Source organism: Agelaius phoeniceus, chromosome 2 (genome assembly GCF_051311805.1).
Source record: "Agelaius phoeniceus isolate bAgePho1 chromosome 2, bAgePho1.hap1, whole genome shotgun sequence".
NCBI classification, from domain to species: Eukaryota; Metazoa; Chordata; class Aves; order Passeriformes; family Icteridae; genus Agelaius; species Agelaius phoeniceus.
In genome coordinates, this window is record NC_135266.1 from 17,676,873 (window position 1) to 17,701,495 (window position 24,623).

General features: G+C 40.5%; 1 protein-coding gene across 1 annotated transcript; it reads left to right on the plus strand.

Moving 5' to 3' along the window:
• Positions 1-24,155, plus strand: CLTRN (collectrin, amino acid transport regulator). The gene is made up of 6 exons (XM_054628318.2): positions 1-662; positions 1,037-1,095; positions 6,873-6,958; positions 14,057-14,173; positions 17,295-17,489; positions 21,508-24,155. The coding sequence occupies exons 1-6, from the start codon at positions 596-598 to the stop codon at positions 21,656-21,658; spliced, it is 675 nt and encodes a 224-aa protein (XP_054484293.2). The 5' UTR covers positions 1-595; the 3' UTR covers positions 21,659-24,155.
• Positions 24,156-24,623: the final 468 nt, after the last annotated feature.

Genomic DNA, 24,623 nt, shown 5'->3' on the forward strand with positions numbered 1-24,623 from the left:
GTGAGGGGCAATGCCTGAGCCCTGGTTTTGGGTCCAGGTATTCTATATTCATCACACATTTCTTTTGGTGAGGTGAAAAGGATGCCCAGTCTTCCTTTGTCCTCAAGGACCCTCAGTGGGGCTAGACAGTTTCCCCTGGAAGAAAGGTGGCAGCTTCCTTTGGGATCTAGTGGCAGCCAAGTTTCAGATTCACCTGCTGTGGGGAGCAGTTGCCAGATGCTCTGGTGTGACATGCCACAGACACTTTGTGTGTCTGACACTACGCCTGTGAGAAAAAAAGATTGGCCTGGAACACTCTGTAAAATGTTATATTTTTCTAAAAAGGAATAAGGAAAATTAAATACTTGATGCAGTTATTTGGTTTTGTTTTTTTTTTTAATTTTTTTTTACTACAGAGAAAGGTAGTAAATAACTAACAGACGACAGTTGTTTCTAGTGCCTGTTTTTAGCTAAAATAACGGGGGTTAATTATTAAACCTTTTACTTGGTTGCTCACTTGTGCTCCTGATGCTTTAATCCTGGGTCACACAAAGTTTAAGAGTGCTTTACAGGAGAGACTCACTTCTTTTTGCCTCAACGTTTCCATGCTGACGGGATGTTACGGGCTTTGCTGCTTATACTTTCTGTAGTTGCCATTGCTCATGCTGAGCTCTGCAAACCAGGTAAGATTTGGAGCTGATTCCCATCTTGCTTTAGGTAAAGTAGCTATCAGTTTAGACTACAAAGCTGCCAGCTTCTAAGATTTTTATTTTAACTGGTGGTCTTCAGTTTGAAGATTGAAATGCTGAGTATTCACTTCTTTTTTTTATGAGTTTGCAAATTAAGTATGGAAGTTGGTTGCACTTCAAGAGGTCATTGTAACCTCATTGAGACCGTGTTGGATTTATTTTCATGCAGGTAACTTCTGTTCTTCTAAACATGTGGTTTCTTAAGACACATTTAGAAACTGACATTTGTGAAATAATCAGGGAAGTAAATGATTTAAAATCCTATTTTTAGTGACTACCAATATGTTTGCTTTTTTCTCTTTTGTCAGCTGCACAGAATGCTTTCAAAGTACGGATTAGTATCAAGACAGCTTTGGGAGATAATGCAGTAAGTAAAATATCTTCACATATTCTTCCTAACTCAATATCTGCCAAAATAGAAGTAATGTATACTGTAAAATTTGTGAATGCAATGCAAGCAATTTATTCTGCAATGTTAATTGTAATAGTTTGCTCATGTCATGATCCAGGCCTCCATTTCTTGACATTTGACTAGCCCACTTCTTGAAATGTCTTCCTTTAGGAGAAATATAAAGCTTGTTTGTTCATAAAGATAATTTTCTGGTCAAAGATTTTTTTTTCCCCTGGAAAAGCAGGGATGTTACACTTTATACATGAGAAGTGCTGCATAAATGTAAGTCTGCATTTTGGGAAAAGCACTTCTGCTTGGGAGTACTGATTGTAAAGTCTGCATGTCTAGGAAGAGAAGCAGGAAAAGATTTTTAGGTCTTTATGAAATGGGACTTTATATCAGGCTCTCAGACAAGCATTAACTGTAGAGATCATTCAAGCATGTCTCATCAATTCCCTGCTAATGGAGGGCTGCAGATCATGGCCTTTCTTCTCTGCCTGTGGTGCACAGGCTTGTCTCATGAAATGCTGTGGCTTAATTCAGATCTTTGGGCTTAATGTAGAAATACTGGTGTGAGCAATGAGAGCTATGTAAGAGATTGGGACATTAGATGACTGAGTGGTCCCTCCTGATCTAAAGCATATTTAATATGTCAGAGCCCAGTACTTTGTAGTAGTTTTGAATACTTGGAACAAATCTGCAGCATGTTAACAGGGCTCAGGAGAAAATGAGGTATGAAACATGCTGGGCAGTCATGTCCACTGTAAGTCTGATCATGTTATGAGCCCTGGGAAACAAAAAGCAGTAGGTTACATGTTTTAAAAGACTGGTGATATGAGAAACTCCCTGTGACTGGAGAAGCTGTTCTAAAATTACCCTGAAAGATCAGGTAATTTAAACTAACATTAGCAGGGACTGAAATTTCACTGGTAATTTTATAACCCAGACAAAATACAAAGAAATATTTAAGATACCTGCTAAAGTAAATGTCTTGAAATTCATAGTGAAGTCAATTCTCTTGGGTGGGAGACTTTAATTAAACAGTAGTGCGAGCCTAGGGGTTTTTTTTAAGAATTAAAAATAGAGTAATACTATGGCTGAAAATATGTCAAAATCGTTATTAAAGCTCTTCTTGATGATAAGTGCTAGTATTTTTATTTAATCTTGGTTCAATGTAGTAGCAAAGAAAAAAAAAATTGCAGTTCCTGGTAATGCCCTTTTTTAGTGCCTTTTCCTCTTCCAGCTGTAGCAAAATAAGGGGAGGTTGTTTGATCATTTATAATTTTTTTTTGTTTTTTTGCTCAAAAGGGGTATGAGACAAATCATTACCCTTGAAGGCACTTTGTGTTGCTGGGAAAAAAAGCCATAACTGAGGAGTCTATTGGTTTTTTGTAGTTGTTTATGTCATAGAACAAAGTGTGTGAAAGCTCAAAGAATGGGGCAGTCAAGAACAGTATTTTAGAACAACAGCTTGCTGAAAGTGGGATGTTGCCATAGAAAATCATCCACAAATAATAAACCATTTATTAAATACACAGGTGGTAGTAGTTCCTTTTCACAGTCATTCTCTGTGAATGACTGAAATTGAAAACTGAAACTACTATGAAACTGAAATTCATTTCATTAAAGAATTTGGGGCACTTTACTTCTTTGTGTTGTTTATTTTAGCAAAGAGAAGTGTAATACTATCATTGTGTCACAGCAGGACATGGTCAGCTTGGTTCATTTCCAGGTCACTTGAAGCTCCATGATAATGGAAAGCCAAGATGCTGTGGGAATTTTTCTCTAGGAGTGGCAGGATAATTCCAGTGTACATTCAGGGTCATAGGAAATAGGTTGGTGCAGGTTTTCTCATGGTGTAGTGCATTCCATCCCCTGTGTGTGAGACTGATGAAAACAGGACACCATTTTTTGATTTGTTCACCAGGTAAGCTGTACTCTGAGGCAGGGAGTTCCATTTGGTGTATTTATTTAGTTCTTATCACAATGGAGCTGGAAAGACCAGCTCTGATGCAATAGGTATTCAGCTGTTATCATTTTATTTGCAAATAATGGGTGTACTTGACAGAGGTGTTGTTTGCTGATCTGTGGGAGGAAACACAGGGCCTGTAGGCCTAAATGGAAGGTGATTTATGAGGCTCTCTGAGGATGGTTTTGACTTTATGAGTGGCTTCTGGAATAGCTGCTAGTCACTAGTTGCTTTCTGTTCATGGAACCAGAAGAGGGGTAGAGAGAAAATTCAAAAGGGACAGAGGCAACTAGAGAGTGAGAGGAAGTGATGGGCACTGACAAGTCTCTCTAACTTGGTGTCACCACTCATTTTCACCATAAGAGTCAAAGAGTTGGCTCCTCAGGGAATGCAGCCAGATGAAGTAGACAGTGCACTTCCCTTCTGGTTCTTGTATTCAGGCTGCTTCCAGGGTAGAGGATGAAGAGGAGGAAGGCTGACATACACCTTGTATTTTGCCACCAGATGGGATCCAGAAGTGTGTGTCTGTAGCCACTCTGCAGTTTGAATGGCTGTAAAGTTAAGCACAGAACCATTCAGGAGGTAAGAGATCTTGGATGGTCTCTAGTCCTTTCCTGCTCAAAGCTGGGTCAACACTGAAATCAGTCCAGGTTGCTCAGTGCAATCTTGTAATATTATATTCTCATATCCTAAATTTGGTCTTTTACAGCACTATTAAAGCATTTCACCCCATCAGCAACCTACACTCATCATCTTTCATGCATTATCTCATCATCTTTCATGCATTATCTCATCATCTTCATTCAGTAAAGAGGCATTTAAGACTGCCTTTCACAGTTAGCTGTGTCCAATTCTGCTCCTCCTTAACTTATAAAAGATGCAAGTACAACTGAAACAATGTTTTTGGGTTGGTCCCTTTGTAGCACAATGAAGATGGTAAATTTAACAGTTCTGATACCATCATGTAGTGTTTCATTGATAACAGTTACGTTTACAGCATGTGGTTCCAAATGATATTTAAATACGGTTGCAAATCATATTTAATGTTTCCTCTAGAGCAGCAGAAAGTGTGCATCAATATCTGCAGTGCACAGGGACATCCTCAGTTATCAGCTGTGCTCCAGGCCTTTGCATTTGGAGGATAAAGATGAAGCTGAGAAAGCCCCATCATAGAATGAATCCGGTGTAGTGGAAGGTGTCCCTGCCTGTGGCAGGGGGATTGGAGCTAGATGATCTTCAGAGTCCCTTCCAATCCAAATCATTCAAGGTTTCTTTGCACCTCTGATCAGAGAAAGCTGCTGATTAGAAACAGTTTCCTGGAAATTCATGCCCACCTGTCTTGAGTTCATACAGTTTGTTAGCTCAAAGTTGTTCTGGCCTTACTTTTCCTCCTCATTATGTTACCTCCCCCTTGTATATTCCTGTATGCAGTCATGTAGAGAGGTTCTTGTTCACCTGGAGCCCACAGCCATGTCCATCTCCTCTACTTCCTGTTTAGTCTCCATTTTCTCAGGTCTTCTTGCCCTTCTGCCCAGAAGGTTGTCTGCAATATCTTCTGACTCAGGCAGACCCTTGATTTCTGCTGAGCTTTTTCTGCCAGTCTCCTCCCCTTCTTTCTCACAATTTTCTGTTTATTCTGTCTCTTTTCCTACTCTTGAAGTGCCTACTCTTTCAACTGGGCCTGGAATTCCTCACTATATATTATCTTCCCTGATTTGAGATACCCTTTTTGTTACTCTGGCTTAAAGAAGTGCTAGGCTGCTGCATTATTTATGAGAGCTGTGACAAATTGTGCATGGATATATGCATTGCACTAAACATAAACATACCGAGTGCATGCACTTGGTAGTGCTGCATTGTATTTGTGTCCATGTGAGCATGAAATGGAATGTGCTTCATCATTATCTATTTTCAAGACAACTGATTAAATTATCTCTACAGCTGGTTTAATTCACTGGCTAACAAATGACGTCTTTTCTGTCCTTTTGGACCTGTTCTCAAAGACTGCAGATGGCATGTGGGGATTCAGTCAATAGTGCCACACAGAGAAAAAACAGATCTTCCCTTTTAGTAATGCAAATTGTGCTTCATGGTTTAAATACAGATATCTTTAAAATGATGATAAAGAGTTCTATGGCTCCAATCTGTATTAATTCCTTTACTACACAATCTCTTTCTTTCAGTATTAGTTGCTCTCATTACTGTCACATTTTCATCAGTGCAGTGGGATCAAAACACATACTTTTATAACTTTTTTTCCAAGGAGTTTCTCTCTGGGTTCTTTTTTCAATTTTAGTTCCCAGGTTGGCAAGCATTATCACAGTATGATCACAATCCCCTTCATTCACAAGGCAAGAGTGATGAGTCAGAGCCCAGGTTCTCAGCAGTGCAGCTGCACTTTGGTGCTGCTCAAGTTGTCTGCTGCCTCAGCTTTGTTGTCCTTGTCCTATCTCATCTCAGAGAGCCAATTTCACTCAATATTCATCTAGGGATGATAAATAAGATAATTTTCTGCCCTTTAAATTACTCCATCCATCCCTGTTCAGTTTCCCAGGATGTCAGTACAAGATGAAGGCTGCAGATACCTGAAAGTTGGAAAGTTGGATTCTCTTTTTTTTTTTTTTTTTTTTTTTTTTATGGAGAGGTTGCATCTCTGTGCACCCAAAATCAGAAATTAAAAACCAGAATTAAGATTTGGAATTTTCAATGCTATCTACTGCTTTTTGGTGTACATTGCTGTTTTTTGAATGTGTTATAAAGGACCATAAAAAGTAGGTCCAAGTTGAGGACAGAGCTAAGTGTCCACACCACTGGGTTTCTGGTTTGGATGATTACAGAGCAGATTTTTTTAATGCTGAAACTTAAAGATTAGATTTGTGTTCTGACTGACTGAAGAAAGCTGTTTCTAACCTCCCTTAACATAATTCCAAGAAACTAATAATCTTTGTAATCTGCTGAAAGGGGAAGAAATTCAATCAGTATGCCTCAGTCATGGCTCCTGTTATGAGAATGTAATAGATGCAGTTCTTACAGGTCATTAGAATTGCATATGTGAGTGAAAGCCCAGGGGAACCCAGTGAAGCTGTCCCAGAAAACTTAAATTATGAAAGCATGATTTTTCATCAAGACAACAGAGAACAGTTTTTGGAGCCTACATTCTTCTTCTTTTTGACGTAGTAAGGATGCTATTTTCTCTCTTTTATCTCACATGCAGTATAATAATTTTTTAATATATTTGAGTCGTTTTGTAATCAGGACAGTGTGCAGCAATAAGGCTGCAATCTCAGTTTATTTCCTGGTGTCCTAATGTCCAACTCCCAGAGACTACCTTAAACAATGTTTTTTTATTATTATTTTTGGCCAGAGCCAAATAGTCTTAGAGGGTGAATTTAAACTTTCTACTTTAACTGAGTTCTCTAGCAAAAGAGGCAAGGCTATGAGTGCAGTTGTGTGGGGAGAATTCTAATAATATGTCTAGTCTTTGGTATAATAAACTTTACATCTCCAGTTTGGTCAGCATTCAGAAATATTCAGTTAATTCAATTTTTGGAAACATTCTTTGCAGTTTATATTATTTATATTACAGCTTCTATTACACTTTTTTTTTTTCCATTAGAAAAAGTCCTTTGTCCTCACTAAATAATGGGCATTCATTTTCTTAGCACAACCAGAGAATTTATTCATTTTCTTGATCAATACAGCATTTCAAGTTCAGCAACTCTTTTCCCTCTGTGTACTGCCAGCACTGGTGCTGAAACTAATTATTTTTCATCTCCCTTTACAGTATGCCTGGGATGCTAATGAAGAGTACCTCTTCAAAGCAATGGTGGCTTTTGCAATGAGGAGATATTCCAGCAAGAGCACAACTCAGTAAGCATCTGCTTGGATTTGCCTCATACATATTAACAATGCTGCATGTAGTGACCTGTCCTCTGCTGTACTGAGCTGGAGAAATCATTAGATAGAGATTCTAAAAGCAGGCTGTTCCACTGTACTTCTGACACCCAGTTACATATTCAACATCACACTGTCTCCATTGCAACAATGTTCAATCTTTGAACCAGTGTCCCTGTGGATCTCAGTGGGGTGGTGCCAGTTCACTTTCAGCAGAATGCAGCAGGAAGATTTGGCACCTTCTGGAGACCATACTGGGAGGAGGTGAAGGGACACCCTGGGAGGTCGGAAAAGGCAGCCCAGATCTCTGAGGGAGCAGCTCTGGTGCATCCTTCCTTAGAGCTCAGCTTCAGCATTGTGCTGAAGATGAGCTGACTCAGAGCTCTGGGAGGTGGATAGCTGTGCCAGTGCTGTGCTCTGCATTCCTATCCCTGGTATCACAGCAGCTGAGTTACCTACCATCACCAAGTCTCAGATGTTGGAGTGCAGATAGAAATCAGCCTTTAATTGGTTTTGGGATTAAATCTACCCTGAGGTATTGAATGTTCTTTGCTGGCTTCTGATCCTTGCTGCTCTATGAAATTAGATACCAGATTAGACAGAGCACTTAGCAAGCTGTATTTTCAGGATGTTCTTATCTTTCTTAAAAGAAAAACCTTGTAAGTGCATTTCCATAGGCCTATTATTTTTTTTATTGTTTTTCAATCTGAAATGAAAGATTGACAGTTCTGGTAGGCTAACAAGGATAAGGTTTTCAATTTACTTAAAAATAAAACTGCTTCAGGCTGTCATTGCATCAGGTGAAGCATATTCCACATTCGAAAAGATTAGTTAACTTTAGTTTCATGAAGATTATTGTGGCTGCTGCCTTTCTCTTAAATAAAAGAGGATTTCCCCCTCCATGTGACAGGAGTGTTTGATTCCTGCTGTTTCATTTTTATTCCTCAGAGGTGGTCTCCTTTGAGCAAAAGAGCTGTTACATCAAGCTTAACAAAAACAGCCAAGTGTGCTACTCAACCCAATTAAAATGGCACTTAAAAAAATTAGTTCAAGATACAGGCTAATTACAGATGATTATGTATGGCTTTTCTCAGGTTTTCAAGGCAGCAGAGTTTTCATTCAGCACCTGCTCCATAAAGATTCACTTTTGTATACTTATTTTAGTCCTGGGTCCTTTTTAAAAATTATTCTCTTCCTTCAAAGTCATGCTGCTTTCACAGAGCAAAAATCTGTGTCAGAAGCAAGTGATCTTTTTTCTCTTCAAACACTGTGGTCTTCTGCAGATTAAAGTAAGGTTGCTGCAGGAATGGGAAAAAAATCAAGCCAGTATGGAAGGAAGTTCCATAAGTCCAGAAGTTTTAATGGCAGTTATCTGTACCCACTCCGGGCAATCATAGAATTTATACTCATTAATTCAGTTTCCTATCTAGAGAGTTTTTCCTAGGGACAAATATGATGATGCCAGTGTTACTCCAGTTTGGAGGTGGTGTGGCATACATCAATAATTCCCTGCTACTAAGTTGGTCACAGAAGTCAGTATAATATTTGGAATCAGCCTGCTGTGGGGCTCTTTGCCTCTTTTTAGGATGGTATCTGACTTTCTCATGGGGTATAACTTGGGTACACCCCTCATGGGGTGTATTTTGGAGAATATCAGTCCAACTGATAACTCATGTAGGACTTAGAGAAACCTTTGGGGTCATTATAGACAGCATGCCACCTGAAGGGGAGCTGTGCAGCTCTGAGATCTGACACAACTTCCTAGGCAACAGGCTGAAGAGTCTCCTATGCACAGATCTCTCTCAAATCCCAAGGGACCTCAGAATCCCTGTTTAGTGGTGGAGAGGTTGGATGAACCTCCCAGTACACCTCAAATAATCTGCCTGTTACATGGAGCAGGAAGGCTGTGAGAGCCTCCATCCTGTTAGATGTCCTGGAAATAACACACTCCTTTCCCCACAAAGGAAAGGAGTGGCTGGCAGCTGGAAGGAAGGAAGGCAGTCCTGCTCCATCCCCTCTGCAGCAGGCATGGAGGTATGGGAGCAGCCTGCATCCCAGAGGGAGCAGCAGATGCTGTGCACAGGAACAGCCCCTTGGCAGAGCTGGTGAGGACACTTCACTGTGGTGAAGAGAGAGGCACAAGCAGGAGCTTGTAGCAAATAAATTACATTGCACTGCTGGCAAATAAATTGCATTTCACTACATGAGCTTTTGCAGGAAAATGTCAACAGATTTTCTTCAGGAGATGTAAAAGACCAATGACCCATTATTCTGTCATATAAGGACAAACAAATTGCCTGTGATTGCATTCTGGTAGCATCTAAACTTAAGGAAATTTTGCATCTGGTTAATTGAAGTTTTTTTCAAAATAAAACCTATGAAAAAGATCACTATTATTTTATGTAACTAAATACTGGTTCTGCCAGGGTATAAATTATGCATGTGATCATAGCCAGGATGTGACAAACCTCTGCTTTAAAATCTCATTAATTTCTAACATACTCACAGCCTTGAAGTAACTCACAGCCACAACTAACTTCCACATGAGACACAAATGCCATTAACTTCAGAAAACTGTATCAAGCCCCAGAATAATTTGTCTGGTGGATTAGGATAGCCATTGTTGCAGTCTGCCCCATAATTTTTGATATTTGAAGTCACCTCTTGTTAGGTTTCTGAAGGTGAATAAAAGCCAGGCTGTGGTGACAAGCATTTCGATGTGCTGCTGCAAACAGCAGCTGGTGCTGTTCCTGCCCTTGTGTAACCACTGAATGACCCAGCACAGAATGGGGAGGATTGCACGTTACATCTCGAGCTCTCTAAAGTTAATTTCCAAACTGAAATTTAATAAATCATGGAGCAGTGTTTAATGTTTGAAAGGCTTGTCAAATTTTCAAGTTTGCACAAAACACAAGAAAGGTACAATCAGTCACATTACTCAGTAACTATTAATAGTTACAAATAGATATTTCTTTTTCAATGGAGAATTATTACCCCATTATTTCCCGCTTTATATATGGCCTTTCAATTGGTTCTCAATTCATATGGTCATGAACTACATAAGGCAACCTTTGATCTCTCAGTGTTAAAAAATTATTGTTGTAGCCTGTGTTAGTAACCCTGGTTTCTCTAATCTGTGACTCATTTGAAATAATATGCATCTCTTCTGGGCCTGAGACTAGTTAATCTTTAGAGCAGAAAGAATGTCAACACATTTGTTTTCATTCAAATAACAGAATCTACTTTTGGTACATCTTTCTCCCATTTATAGATAAAAAAAGCGATCAGAAGCGATCAGAAAAAAAAAAATCATCAACATTTTCCATCTTCCTAAGACAGGCTATTTTTTGATTCTAAAATATTGTGACCATTTAGAACAACAAAATAAAGAGTCTGGAGTAAAGCTGTTAAATCAAAGTAATCCCATGGCTGCTGGGAGGAAAAGAATGTTTCTTTGCAGCTGCAGCTGCAGAGCCCTGTGTTGGAAGAGGCATGATGCTTTTGGGAGAGCTGGAGATAGGCACCTGGGGCTTGGGGACTGTGGTTATTCCATGAGCTAACAGCCATTGTGGGCACTCAGCTCCCTTTGACTCTCTGACAGCTCTTTCTTACCCCTAAGCAATCATTTAAATCTCCATAAGGAGCAATGATGGTGTTTCAGGCCAAGGAATTGCCAGGGTTTCCTGCACTCTACTCACTGGTGCATTAAAGGAAATGCAATTTTGGACTTTTGCCATGGTGCCATAAGGCCAAACCAGGATTTTGTCATTTTGATGATAACAGTCTCCTATAATCCCATGTGAAAAGTCTATCAACTGCTAAGGAAAGGAAAAAATGTCCACATATATATATTTACAAATACACTTCATTAGTGCCTGGAGCAGCCAGGTTTCTCAGATCTATACAGTGTGATGGCATCTGTGTTGTGAATCAAACCTGCAAGCAAATGGCATGGAAGAAAAAAAAGGGCACCACTGAACAGAAATTGCCACATGGGTGCTTCTTGAACCAGTCTGTTTTGGTGTTTCCTCATTCCCTTTGAACTTCTCATGAGTGGGATTATTCTCTTTGGGGCCTGGAAGGGTTTATGGCATTTGTATTCCCCTGATGAAAAAGTGGTGATGGTGAAACCAGAGTTTGGATGCTTGTAATTGAGAGGGATTTTAGAGAGAACAGGGAAAAGAAAAGAAGCCAAATTTACATATCCTAGTGCAGTCCTTGCTGCCCCTTTTTTCAGTGCTGATTGTTCTACAGAGAGATGCTACTACCCCTGTGGTGACTGAATGCCTTGTCTCATGCTAAAAAAATGTGGCAATTTAGGGGAGACCCTGGCTTGAAGAGTCCTTGAATGAGGGTATGACAGTCTGGGTGTTCTGCCAGTCCTTGGCTGCCTTTATTTTTCTCTTTGGGGATCAATCTTTCTTACCCCATTTGAAGAACATCTGTAGGGCAACACCAACTCAGATTTTCCACCTGGCCCAGTTTTTGATTGCACCACAGAAACTGCAGCTTTAGGAGCTTTGGCAACATGAAGTTTTGGGTCCTACTGTTATAAACACTGAGATAGAAAACTTCCTCTGCAGTTACAATTTTAAATATTCTGTGAAGTCAGCAAGAGTTTGTCAGCCACCAGCCAAAAGTAGGCATTTTTCCCCTCTCCTGTAAATTTTGTGCTTTCTTTTTGTTTTGCAAAGAATAAATCTGCTTTCATCTTCTGACTGTTGCCAGCAACTGATGTGAACATCTTTTCAAATTCCAGAGGATGGCTTTCCTCTTTTATCCATAAAAATTCTCTGTAAAATTGATACTGTTCTAGAGAGGTAAAAGTGGTCATTTTGGCTCTGCAAAATCACTGCTTTCCATTTTATTTCATATGTCTCTGGAATGGATGCCTATAGCCCAGAAAGCCAACTGCATCCTGGGCTGCATCCAAAGCAGTGTGGCCAGCAGGGCAAGAGAGGGGATTCTGCCCCTCTGTTCTGTTCTGCTCTGCTCTGGTGAGACCCCAGCTGGAGTGCTGCCTCCAGCTCTGGGGTCCCCAGCACAGGAAGGATATGGAACTGTTGGAGCAAGCTCCAAAGAGCCAAAATGAAATCATGGGCATGCTCCCCCTCAGTTGGTTGGAGCATGGTGCTAATAATGCCAATAATCCCTGTGTGAATCACTCCCATAAGAGTTGAACTTAATGATCCTGGTGGGTCTCTTCCAACTCAGAATATTCTGTGATTCTCAGGTTAGAGGACTGGAGCACCTCTCCTTCCAGGAAAAGATGAGACAATTCAGTTTGCTTAGCCTGGAAAAGAGAGAGTTCTGGAATGACCTTGTAGCACCTTCTAATACCTGAAGGGAGCCTACAAGAAGGATGGAAAAAGACTTTTGACAAGGGCATATGGCAGGACAAATGGGAATGTCTTCAAAATGAAAGAGTAGGTTTAGAATAAATATTAGTGAGAAATTCTTTACTGGTGGTGACTCACTGGCACAGGTTGCCCAGAGAAGCTGTGGATGCCCCTTCCATGGCATTATGCAAAGCCAGGCAGGATGGAGCTCTGAGCAGCTTGGTCTAGTGGAAGGCTCACTGCCCGTGGCATGAGGGTTGGAATAAATCTCTAAGGTCCTTTTCAGCCAAAGCACTTCTATGATTCATGAGATGGATAGATAGATAGATAGATAGATAGATAGATAGATAGATAGACGGACAGACTGACCTCTGTAAAATGATCTATTGCACTACCTGGGGCACACAAAACATCACTCAAAAAAAGTTTTCATCGGGAAGTAAAAAATTTCTACAAAATATCCATAATGAGGCACTGTGATCTGCCTTACAAGCAGATCCCTGGCTGGATGGCAAATGCCCAGGCATGGGCATTCTCTCACCCTCCCGTCCCTCTCACCCCCAGTCCCCCCACTGCCCGCAGTCCCCCAGTGCCCCCAGTGCCCCCAGTGCTCCCAGTGCTCCCAGTGCCCCCAGCCCTCCCAGTGCCCCCAGCCCCCCCAGTGCTCCCAGTGCTCCCAGCGCCCCCAGCCCCCCCAGTGCCCCCAGTCCCCCCAGCCCTCCCAGTGCCCCCAGTCCCCCCAATCCCCCCAGTGCCCCCAGTGCCCCCAGTCCCCCCAGCCCTCCCAGTGCCCCCAGCGCCCCCAGTTCCCGCGGGCCCGGGGCGGTGCTGCCGCGGCCGGCAGACGGCGCTGCCGAGCAGAGCGCGGGGCGCGCCCGGGCCCTGTCCCGGTCCTGGAACGGGTCGGCTTTCACTTCCTCTGCTTAAATATTCGTGATTGTGTCATTCCAGAAGGGTTTTCTGATGTTTCCACCATTTACCAGGAGAAATCTGAAAAAAAAAAAAAATTGCGTTTAAAAGGCACTTTGCAGACTATTTTCTTAGTAAGCCATGAGAAGCTGCCTGCCTGTGCCCCTCCACATTTAACTTCACATGAAACTGAAGAATCTTCCTTTAAAATAGATAATATAAATATTTGATACAGCATAAGCTAAAAGGAAGAGGCCGGTGCCTGGTGCCACTATAATGACTAAATTAAACTTGTTCCATGCACTCTGTGCCTGACTGTGAACAAAGATATCAAAAACTATAACATCAATTGCACTGATCTTCCCTCCAACAAATGTATCTTGTAGAAGAACTGCACTCAGTTAACAATCATGTAGGCAATTCTCAATGACTGGTTCCTGTGGTATTGGCTGTCAAAACCTGAATTCTTAGTTCACCAATGCACTTCCTCCATTATATGGCCTTTGTCATAGCCAATGATGATTGTTATTCAAATATGTATTTTTTCATTTGATTATGCTAAATGTATGTCTAAAACCACGAAAGTCTGTAATAGATTTAGAAATTTGTTTGAAGACTGATTTGGTCTTCATAAGCTTGATTTCTTTAAAATCATATTGGAAATGGGAGATGTGTGAGTGGTATTTCTTTCTTGAGTATTAACTGTTAGCTTTTTTAAAAATAAGAAATTTTCCCCCTTAATTGAGAGCAATATTTTAAGAAAATCTAGAACATTTCAATAATTCCACGCTTCTTTAATGATGATTTTTGTTTTAACTGTCTGCAGAATTTCCAATGTGCTGCTCTGCAATGTGACAGACCGGGTGTCCTTTTGGTTTGTGGTCACAGATTCTTCCAAAAATGTGACAACTGTTCCTGGAAGTGAGGTAGAGGCAGCCATCAGGTACAGTCACTGCTCTTGCAATGTTTTCTTCCTTGTCTTCTGAGGATGTTTTCTCTCTCTCTGGGCCTTTTATGAATGAGCACTCTGCCTCTTTAAGGATGAACTAATCCAAGTTGCTAAAACACTGAGGGCACAGTACTCTTTAATGAATGTGAGATTAGAGGATGTTTAACAGTCCCACAGAATGCAAACAACGTGAGCCTTGGGATTATAACTTTGGAAAGAGTCTCTGTTGATGCTGGAGACTCTGAAGAAATCTAATCCCTTTCCAGAGCCCCACCTGTGATGTGCTGTCCAGTGTGTGGCACACTGCTCTCATCCAGCTCTCATCACATTTCCCAGTGAGACAGGTGATGGAAGGACACACTTTCTGGGTGGGATTAATGGAATTTAGCTTTTACTGCATGGTACGTGCACATCTACACCTGGGCCAATGCCCATAGGCTCCCTTTCAGTGCTTCTCACTAACAATTCATCTGACTTAATTTAGAAGTCAGCTTTCACGTGAGAAGAGCTCGTGTGAACTCCTCATGAGCAGAGCTGGCTGTGTCCCAGCTTGGTTTAAGCAATCTTGTGCTCACATTCTTTTCATACCAGCTCCTTCTAGAATGCCAGTCAATATCTCAGTTGGGCATTGCTTGTACAAAGTACAGTGCACTACAAATCACTTTGCCTTCTACTATCACATTCTGGAGCAAGTAAAAGGAAGAATTTGGAGCTGACAAGGGAAAAAGAAAAAAATGGGATAATCTGACTTCAATGGTCCAAAAAAACCTTCACCAGGGGTTTATAGGGATGAGTCCCTCAAGCAGCATAACACACATATATTTCTCAAGCATGGAGTGGAAAATGGATCTCTTTGTTTTCAGGCATTCTGTTCTGTCTTGAAAATTCGTGTTATCACAATGGAGGTGTAATGCCTAATTCCTGATGAATGAGTATGCGTTCTTTTGGAAAGATTAATTTAAGCTTATGAGCAGATTAAACTATTTCCTACAGAGACACCAAACAATAGCTTCATAGCATTAGTGGAGGAAGCAGATTATTTATTCACTGAAGCTCTCTGTAAGAGTGCTGGAATGCGGGGGTTTTGCATTTCTGTTATTCTTTGATACATTCAGTAGCATAAGCTGATTTATTTAAGTCTTTTATGTGCCCTGTTTGGCACAGAAATTGGATGGTGTTATTGTTTGGTTTTTAACTGTTGTCTGTCACCTGATAAAGAATATGCTATTTATGAAAAGTTTTAATTCCTACCTAATTTAAAAACAAGAAATAAAATGGTCTATAAAACTAATTTTTTTTTTTTTTGTTTAATTGCTTCTGGTTGCAGGCTTCCATACAAAACCTTTATTATAATTCTTCATGCTAGGGTAGCACATAGCACTAGTCATGGACTACAATTTTGTTGTATGAGATTCTTACAAAGTAAGAATAAAGAGGAAGGGAAACCATGTCAGAGCTCTGTATGATATTTAAGATTTTGCATAAATATACACGAGATATAGTTATGCATATACAAACATGAAATGCACTTGTAGTTGCCTGCATGTGTTTCAGCACATAATTCTGAAACTCAAGGCACTAGATGAGGGTAAACAATGCTTATTTCAGCTGTTCACAATGATCCTTTCATATCAGTAAGGAAATCTTTTCCAAATGGCAGACAGCTTACGGAATTATGAGTCTTAAAACATGCCATGGCTTTCAGTCCTGTCCAGGAATGCTGGCTTTCCATTAAGGCTAAGAACTTCCTGTTTAAGGGACAGCCAAACATCATCATTTCCAAGAAGAGAAATTTGTTAAATCTTACCCGTATTTCCCATACATTTTTTCTTAGGAAATAATTGCTTTGTGGTAAATGAATTTAATTGTATACAAGAAAGAGCTGCATAATTCATACAACTGCTATCAAAAAGAATCTCTCAAGATCTATATATGTAATCCATTTGCTTAAAAATTTTTAACATTTTGAAAAAGCTAATGAAAGATACTTCTAAAGACTCTTAAATCTGCATAGATTTAGATCCAGAAATATCTTACAGGCAGTGAAACACTTACAGGCATTGAAAATGGGTGAAGATATCCACTAAAGGATAGCAGTTGTACTACTTCTGTGAAAAAGCATATTTCTCAGACTTACAGTTTCTCATATGGAAATGGAAAAAAAAAGTAAAAAGTCCAAATCCCTTTAGCTGCATCTTGCAGGGAAGAAGGACATGTTGGCATAGGGGGATTCTTCCAGACCAGGTTGTATCCTATGCCTCATGGATCTAAGAAAATCTGCAGCAGCAGGTGCAGATGTACCAGCCCATAACATGCAGGATGGTTCAGTTTGAGGGACTAGGGGGCAGCTGTAAGTAAATCCTGCAAGCATTGAAGGGTAGATCTGCCACTCCTGTGCTAAACTTGATTGCTGCATGAGCAAGGCAACAGAGCCAGCCTTACAGCTTACAACCTGCTATGTCTTCAGGACATGGTTCAAACCAGAAATAAATAATAATATTGTACTTCAGGTCCCATCTGTATTTCCCAGTTTTTCAGATAAATGCATACAAAAGTCTGGTGCTCAAAATGTTCTGTGTGGGGGGGTCTGTGGATTACTGAGGTCTCTTTTATAGTCAAGGTCTGTGTAATCTTGCCAACATCATAGAATCACAGAAATCACAGAATCACAGAATTATTTAGGTTGGACAAGACCTCCAAGGTCATCAAGTTCAACCTTTGACCAAACCACTACTGTGTCAAGCAGACCATGGCATTAAGTGCCATGAGCAGTTGTGTCTTGAACACCCCCAGGGATGATGACTCCACAACTCCCTGGGCAGCCTTTTCCAATGCTTAACCACCCTTGCAGTGAAGAAAATTCTTCTGTTGTCCAACCTGAACCTCTCCTGGTACAGTTTGAGGCTATGTCCTCTTGTCCTGTTGCCTGAGAGAAGAGGCTGATCCCCTAAAGGTGGACAACATCCTTTTCTTCATCATGCTGGATGACTTCAGCCCTGCCTAATTTGCAGCATATTCATGAAAAATCCTTTTATTTTCTACTATCTTTTTAACTTGTAAAATACCTTTATAAAGAGTTGTGATGGTTTTTTTTGTTTTTTTCTTTTTCTTGAAGGATGAACCGGAACAGAATTAACAATGCCTTCCTACTGAGTGACAAAACATTGCAGTTCCTGAAGATAACCTCAACCTTATCACCTCCTGTGGAACCCTCTACACCTGTCTGGCTTATAGTATTTGGTGTTGTTCTTTGTCTCATTGTGGCTGGGATTGTTTTCCTCATTGTTTCAGGGATTCAGAAACACAAGAAGTAAGCAGCCTAGCCTTTCTTCTGTTTTAATGGAATACTGATTAGTTAGGTCATTTGTGTTTCAGAGCAGCCTCAGACAGATAATGCTGTACAACCTTCCATAGCTAGGCAAAGATAACCCATCTCTCCTTTTCTGAGGAAAAGACTTAAAATTTTTAACTGTAAGGCCTTAGTAATTTTATGATGTAATGAGGAAATGGAGAGTGTAAGACTATGATCCTGGAGGCCACCTAACTAGAGATGAGCTTTAAAAAGACAATTGATGTCATTCTTGTGAATGTTCATTGTGCCAGGGGTGAGTCTCCTTTCACAGACCACCCACATGGCTACCAGGAGGGGGAAGGCTGGCAGTGACTGTGTCCCTTCCAGGGCAGTACTGTCAAAAGCTGGTAGGGCTAAAAAAACTGTGCTGCTGCAGCTGGAGAAGACTCAGTAGAGCACACAGTAATGATTAATGTATGGCTGAAGGGGGCCTGCTCACCAGAACAGAGCAGGGTTTCATTTATCATTCGTGTCCTGATGAGCTCAAAATACGCAGCCTTTCACAGGTTCCTGGGCAGATCTCCCCATGAGCTTAGGAGTTTTACTGGTGGGGTAAGAGAGAGATACTCTTTTTTCCTCTCCATTTCTGCCCTGGTGGCATTGGTGAAGAAGAGAAGGGTATTCATCCTTCCCTAGTGTGAGCATGTGGGAGCAACACAGAGAGCAGGTGGAGTTTTGATCCTGACACCTCTGCTGGCTCTGAGTTGAGCATAAGGAATAGAAATTTCTCAGCTGAGTTGAGATTCTGCCATAGAAGTTCAGCTTCTACCATGCTTTTGGCTGCCACAGAGTTTAGGTTTACACAAAATTATGACTTCGGCAATAGATCATACAGGAACAACAGAAGAACTGAAAACCAGTAGATTCCTGCTGATAACCAGATAATATCAAAATTATTGATTGTATAATGGATTGTATCCCCAAATATATCAGAAAAAGGAATTAATATATAAAAAGTGGTATGTTGCAGAGACTTCTTCTTCCTGCCTTTTTATTACTTTGAAGAATGTTAAAAGACCTCAGAAGAACAGCACTTGGGAAGGTTAAGTGCTTCTCATAGAGAACCATTAGTAGTGTAGTCAGAATCCCTTCAGTTATATTTTTCAATCAGAGGAGTTACATGAATTTCCAAAACCTCTTTCTGTTTTCTAAAAAACCTCACAAAACTCAGCAAACAATAAATGAAAGATGCTGTTGGGGAAAGAGTCTGGGAAGGTATTTGGAATCTGTGGATAGTGAAAGTCCTATCACAACCATGTTGTATGGACTGAATTATTTCATGCCCTAAACATAGGCAACCTCTTCTGTAAAACTGAGTGATGTTGCTACCTGAAATCCATACCTGCTCTCTGTGGTATCATGGCTCTGTGTTTCTTTATAGTGGCTAAATTTAAGGGAGTCTTTGAACATTTCACATAAGTGTAATAAAATAAACTAGGATAAATAGCTGGGATTTTTCTAGCTAAAATAATCACTTGTGCTTCATATCATGCTGAAAGACAGGATTTCCCCCTGTATTTTCAAAATAACTCAGCTGAGCTTGAGCAAGTCCCCTCAATATGGTGTAAACTGCATGTTCTTATCATCACACTGCCATTAATATGGCTAGTTGCTGTCTGCCTCTGCACCTCTCTGTCTCATGCTCTTGTCCTTTTAGTTGCTATGCTTTTTCCACTTCTCCCTCTGTTTCCCTACTCTACCATTACATAAAACCTTTCCTCAGAGCAGGCTCATCTGTGGCTGAACTGTAACCCTCCTTTCACATCAATAACATCTGCAGGCAGGGGCAAGGAACTAAGAGAGAGGGTAATCCAAGCATATATTTCTTCTATTTACTGTTGCAAGGACTGGAAAGGTAAAAGGGATGGTCTGGCTTATTTGGCTTCTTGGAAAAAGAAAAATGTCTGAGAAAAGGATTTCAAAAGCACTGATCTCTTTGTCAGACAGTGAAGTAAGTGACCAGGTTTTCAAAGGCTTCAGCATGTTCAATAATTAGTTTTCTTAGAGATCTGTCCAGAGCTTACGTAATGAGATCCCTGTTGCTTAGTAAGCTGTGTTGGAAATCTGACCCCTGGGATGGTGTCATCTTCTCATAAATCTGGCATTTTGTCTTTAAAGGCCTTTAAAATGCCATGTAAATACCTCAGTTCAGATAAGACCAAAAGCACGTGCTCCAGACTGTCCATGCTCAGGGTGTCAGGGAAGGGGAGTTGGCTTACGGAAGAGTTTCAGTATTGAGTTAGACTCATGCATCATTTATTGAAGTGAGAGATGTGCTGAATTCAGTGCCTACAGTGAATTCTGCTGGGTCAGACACACTGTCTCCCAGCCTTGTGTTTGTTCTCCTATCCTTGCAGCAATAGGACACCTCCCCCTACAGCAATAGATTTGCCACATGCCCAGGGCAGGATCATCCTCTGCAGTCTCTCCTGAACTAGCCCAAAGTCTCCCCTTATCCCCCAAAATTTTATCTGCAGCAGGGGCCATAAAAATTGCCTTGGGAAGAGTGAAAACAGAGTCAGCACACAGTCTTTCCCTGTATGAGTTCTACCAGGAATTAATTTGTGGGTGTGGGCCTCCCTGAGCTGGATTTGGTCTTCTTGTATGTTTTCTCTTCCTTTAACTTGCTCTTCCCTTAACTTCCCTTAACTTAAGGCGTTGAGTCACCCTTGGATTCATGGAAATTTTTAGCTTCTCTGAATTCCTCTGGTAATGAGTTTCACATATCTTCTACTCCTCTCATTTCTTTTAAACCTCCTTCTTAGTAACTTTTATGTTCTGCCCTCACAGTTTTGTGTTATGGAACACTCCTTTTTATCAGTGTGAGAGCAGCCAGAGGTCAGAGGTTTCCGCTACTACACCCCAAGTTTATTTTAACAAGTCTGTAATGTGAAGAATCTCCCAAAGGCCTATAAAATTTTATTATTGTTAATATCTCTGTAATTAACAGTTACTCTGAGTCAGATTTTTACAGTTGTCCTGAGTCAGATTGTTACAGTGCATGTTGTGAGATAGGAAGAAGCAGTGCACCTGACCTTTGAGTTTCTTGTCCTCTGAAACCGCTGATGCTGCAGGCCATAAAGTACAGCAGGTTTTTCAACTATGAACTAATTGTTCCCAAGGTCAGAATAAATCTGGAATTAAAGGAACATCATGACCTGATATTTGTTTATTATATCTTCTAATTGATTGTATTTTAGATAATATTTTTTAGGGTTTTTTTTAATGTAAAGAATTTTATTCAACCACTGTTATGTTTTTGGGACAGCTGGAGTCTGGAAAAGTGAAAGCCATGCAATTGTTTGATCTAGAAAACAAAAGTATAAAATACTGGGTAGGAAGGTGGCTACTAATGAAATTTGAAGAAAAAAAATGCAGATTTGCAGCATTGAGATTACCTAAGAAAGTAATCATGAATATTCTGAGGAAGGTAATCATGGATGTCATGGATGTCTCCACATTTGGAGGCTATAGTTAATCTAAGACTGATCTGTTTCTAAAAAATATGTTTTATTTTGTACAGATCATGGGGTGTGATCTATGACATACATTGCAGGGTCAGATTACATGCTTAGTGTAGACCTTTCTGATGTAAAAAAACCCAAACAGATTTAGAGATTTTTTCAAATTTTGTTTTGCTCCAGCTTTTCTTTTGCACCTTCAAGTCATGTTGCAGAATAAGAAGGTGAAATAATATTTAAAACGTACTTACAACATATCTACTTAAGGTTTTCTGGTCTCCAGTTCTGAGCTCAAACTGCTAAACTAGGGCTTCCAATCTGTGGGTCTCCCAGCTACTGCATTTAGATACACCCATCTGGTGTATTTACTACAGCAAGGAAGTACACTGGGTTGTGCCTTTAGGAGCGTAACCTATGACAAACTTCTAACTAAATATGCAGTTTTCTTTCTGTGGGATCATGGTGGACTGCTACAGGTCAACTGAATAAGATGATCTTTTCTATCTTGTTTTTAGAAAGAATAAAGAGTCAACAGAGAGAGAAAATTTAGAAGAGAAAGTTGAAGTGACACTAGAAAATGGGATTCCTTGTGAAGCACTGGATTTAAAAGCAGGCCACATTAATGGAGTCTTTGCAGCAGATGATGACCGGTTCACATCCCTATGAAATGCTGCCACTGCTCTCTGGTGGATTTCTGAAAGACTCCTGTGCCTGCCTTTTCTCATCACTACTCCTGAATGTCAAACATGAAGACAAGAAAAATGTCCTTTGACGAGATTTCCCTTGAGAGAACCTTTTGTTTGGGTGAACTTCCATTACAGTTCTTTTTCATGAGCAATGCAAATAAGAAGGCCTCAGATAATATCCAGAAAAGATTCCAGAAGATTCAGAACAGGGTTGGAACCTGCCTTGTGCCAGGCATCTCATTTTTAATGATTATTTAAATATTTCCATTGTTTGTTTTTCCTGACATAAATGTGAAACTGCATTATTCCTGAATGTCACTGGGGAGATCATCTGTCATTGTCAATTCTTGATGGATTTTTTTTCAAGCCATATGCAAAAGTTTCTTTGTAAAGTTACTTCTGTTTGCTGCTATGTAGTATGCCTTTAGATGGAACAGTCATCAGTGCATAAAAGTTTTCATTTATTGAGAAACAAAAAAGCTTTCACAGCCTCTGTAAGACCAGGTCAAAATACCTGGATCATATATAGCTCTGGGGCTAGCAAAAATCTGGTACTAGAAGTGTTTTTCACTTAACTGTCAAGGTTACAAATTATGTGAACTGGAAATTTGCAAAACTCTGAAATTTGTTGAAATTAAAAGTTGCAACAAAGGGCAGATTTCCCACAGGTGCAGTCAGTGTTTTGTGGCCCAGCTCTCATTAAATCATAGAATCACAGGCCAGCCTGGGTTGGAAGGGATCTTAAGCCCATCTCATTCCAATCCCCCTGTCATGGGCAGGGACACCTTCCACTAGACCAGGTTATTCAGAGCCCCATCCACTCCAGCCTTGAGCACTTTCAGGGGTGGGGTATCCACAGCTTCTCTGGGCAACCTGTTCCAATGCCTCAACAACCTCACAGTAAAGGATTTTTTCAAATATCTAATCTAAACCTGCCCTCTTTCAGTTTGAAGCCATTCCCCCCTTGTCATGTGACTACATGCCCTTGTAAATAGTCTTTCACAGCTCTCTGGAAATGTCTTGCTTACAGTTTTTAATAATAAAACTGTAGTAGATTTCCAGCATAGCCAGCCTGGGGTCAGATGAACCTTCATGTTCATGTGATAGGTAGACAACTTTTGAAAGGATTCAAAGTGTGAAACACCAACTGCTGAGTTTGGTGCACCTGATCTGGATAAGTGATAAAATTCTGGCTGTCTTCAGAAGCACTGGTCAACAGAAAAGGAGAGTTTTGTGTGTGGGTAACTGTGAAAAGATGAAGGAAGCATGTTGAAGCAAAATACAATATCTGCAGTCACTAAGCATCTGCCCACATCACTGGAGGCAGGATTTGACCATTAACCATCCTGTTTCCAGTGTCATGTCTAGAGGCAATATTGGAAAACTTCTTTGCTTATTAGGATTGTTTCATCAGACTCCTCACCAACAGGAACAGGCTTAAACAGAGTGAAAAGTGCTCATAAAGGACCATCCAGTGTCCTGAAGGGTTCAAAGGTTTCTTGTTTCCCAGGGTGGAAATCTTTCAGGCTTTTGGCTGTATTGAGCACTTTTGACTTGTCTCAATACTGGCTCTTAGGACCAGTGTCAGCAGAAAGGGAGGAATGGGAAGGAGAAGGGAAAGCAGCAGGGTGAAGGGGGAAAGCTGAACAAGGGAAGCCCAAGGTTAGGGGAGGCAGGAGAGAGGAAGGCCAAATACAAAATAAAGCCATGGAACCCACTAATCATTTGCATACTGTGGTGTCATTTGTCACAGTTGCCTTTGATGTCCTGCTGGTGGGTCCCTCTGGACAAAGACTGCATCATCTCTGTGTCCCAGTGTGTGCTGCTCCATTCTGGAAAGGATTAATAAAGTTGGTTATTAGTGATAATATCTCAGTGCTTCAAAATTACCATCCACAACATGTGGATGTATTTCTCACAGGAATGTTGAAGATGAAGCTTGCCAGTGTTGGAGGGGAAATATTCAGTACAGTGTTGTTATTACTGCCTCAGTTGTTGCTCCAAGGTCTCTCATGCAGACAAAGTTTTATTGAGGTAACTCAGATCCCATCATTTCTAAACATTCACACTTTTCCACTCTTTGCATGACAGATAGCTACACCTCAGTGTGACCACAATGGATTGCTGTGTCTGCAGCACCTCTGCAAGAACCTGTGAAAGATTTTGGTGAGAACAGCTTAGTAGTGCAAGAGCAACCTCAAGCTACAGATTAAGAATTGTTGTTTTCCTGTATTGTACTATATGATCCTGAAATAAAATTATCTTGAGATGAAAAAGGGCGAAGCTTATCTGAGCATACTTCTCAAGGCCTGAGTGAAGGTTCAGTTGAGCCCATGGCACTGGCCACCAATTTGAAAACAAATTGAAATCCTGTAAACAAGACATTATGCAATGTGTGCTGACTGTGGTGGTAAGTATTTAATCAGTGTCTTCCTGACAGCTCACCTTTTACAGCAGTTTGGCTTAATTTTCTGCTAATGATGGTATGGGAATCACCCAGAGCATACACCTAGCTTGCCTCTCTGCTGACAGAAAATGGCTTGAGAGAAGCAAATGATACATGAGCAGCCATATACTACATCTAGCAATATTTTGAAGTCAGTGTAGGAATTAGCTCTTTCACTGAAAGAGACACTACAAATGAGGTTAATCAAGGTCAAAGTGCTACAGAAGAAATAAATCTTTTTTCTAGTCTGTGCTGTGGGATCTTAATAGAAAACAAAGGACACTTTGACACTTTGATTTGGTACAGCCTGTCCTCCAGAGCCTGTAAATGGTACAACAATTTATATCCCTTGAGGATCTGGCCCACATGTTTTATGTAAGTTCCACTTTTTTTTTTTTCTAAACCACCAGCATCCAACCCATGATAATAAACAGGAAAGTGAGTAACAAGTAATATAGACTATATGGTGAACTGCTTCCTGAAACAATGAGTTGGTTCT

Bases quoted from the DNA above. Each gene is read 5' to 3' on its own strand.
- CLTRN (XM_054628318.2), top strand. From the start codon at position 596: ATGTTACGGGCTTTGCTGCTTATACTTTCTGTAGTTGCCATTGCTCAT. The intron at 663-1,036 runs GTAAGATTTGGA...CTCTTTTGTCAG, and splicing joins TGCTGAGCTCTGCAAACCAG to CTGCACAGAATGCTTTCAAA. The intron at 6,959-14,056 runs GTAAGCATCTGC...AACTGTCTGCAG, and splicing joins TCCAGCAAGAGCACAACTCA to AATTTCCAATGTGCTGCTCT.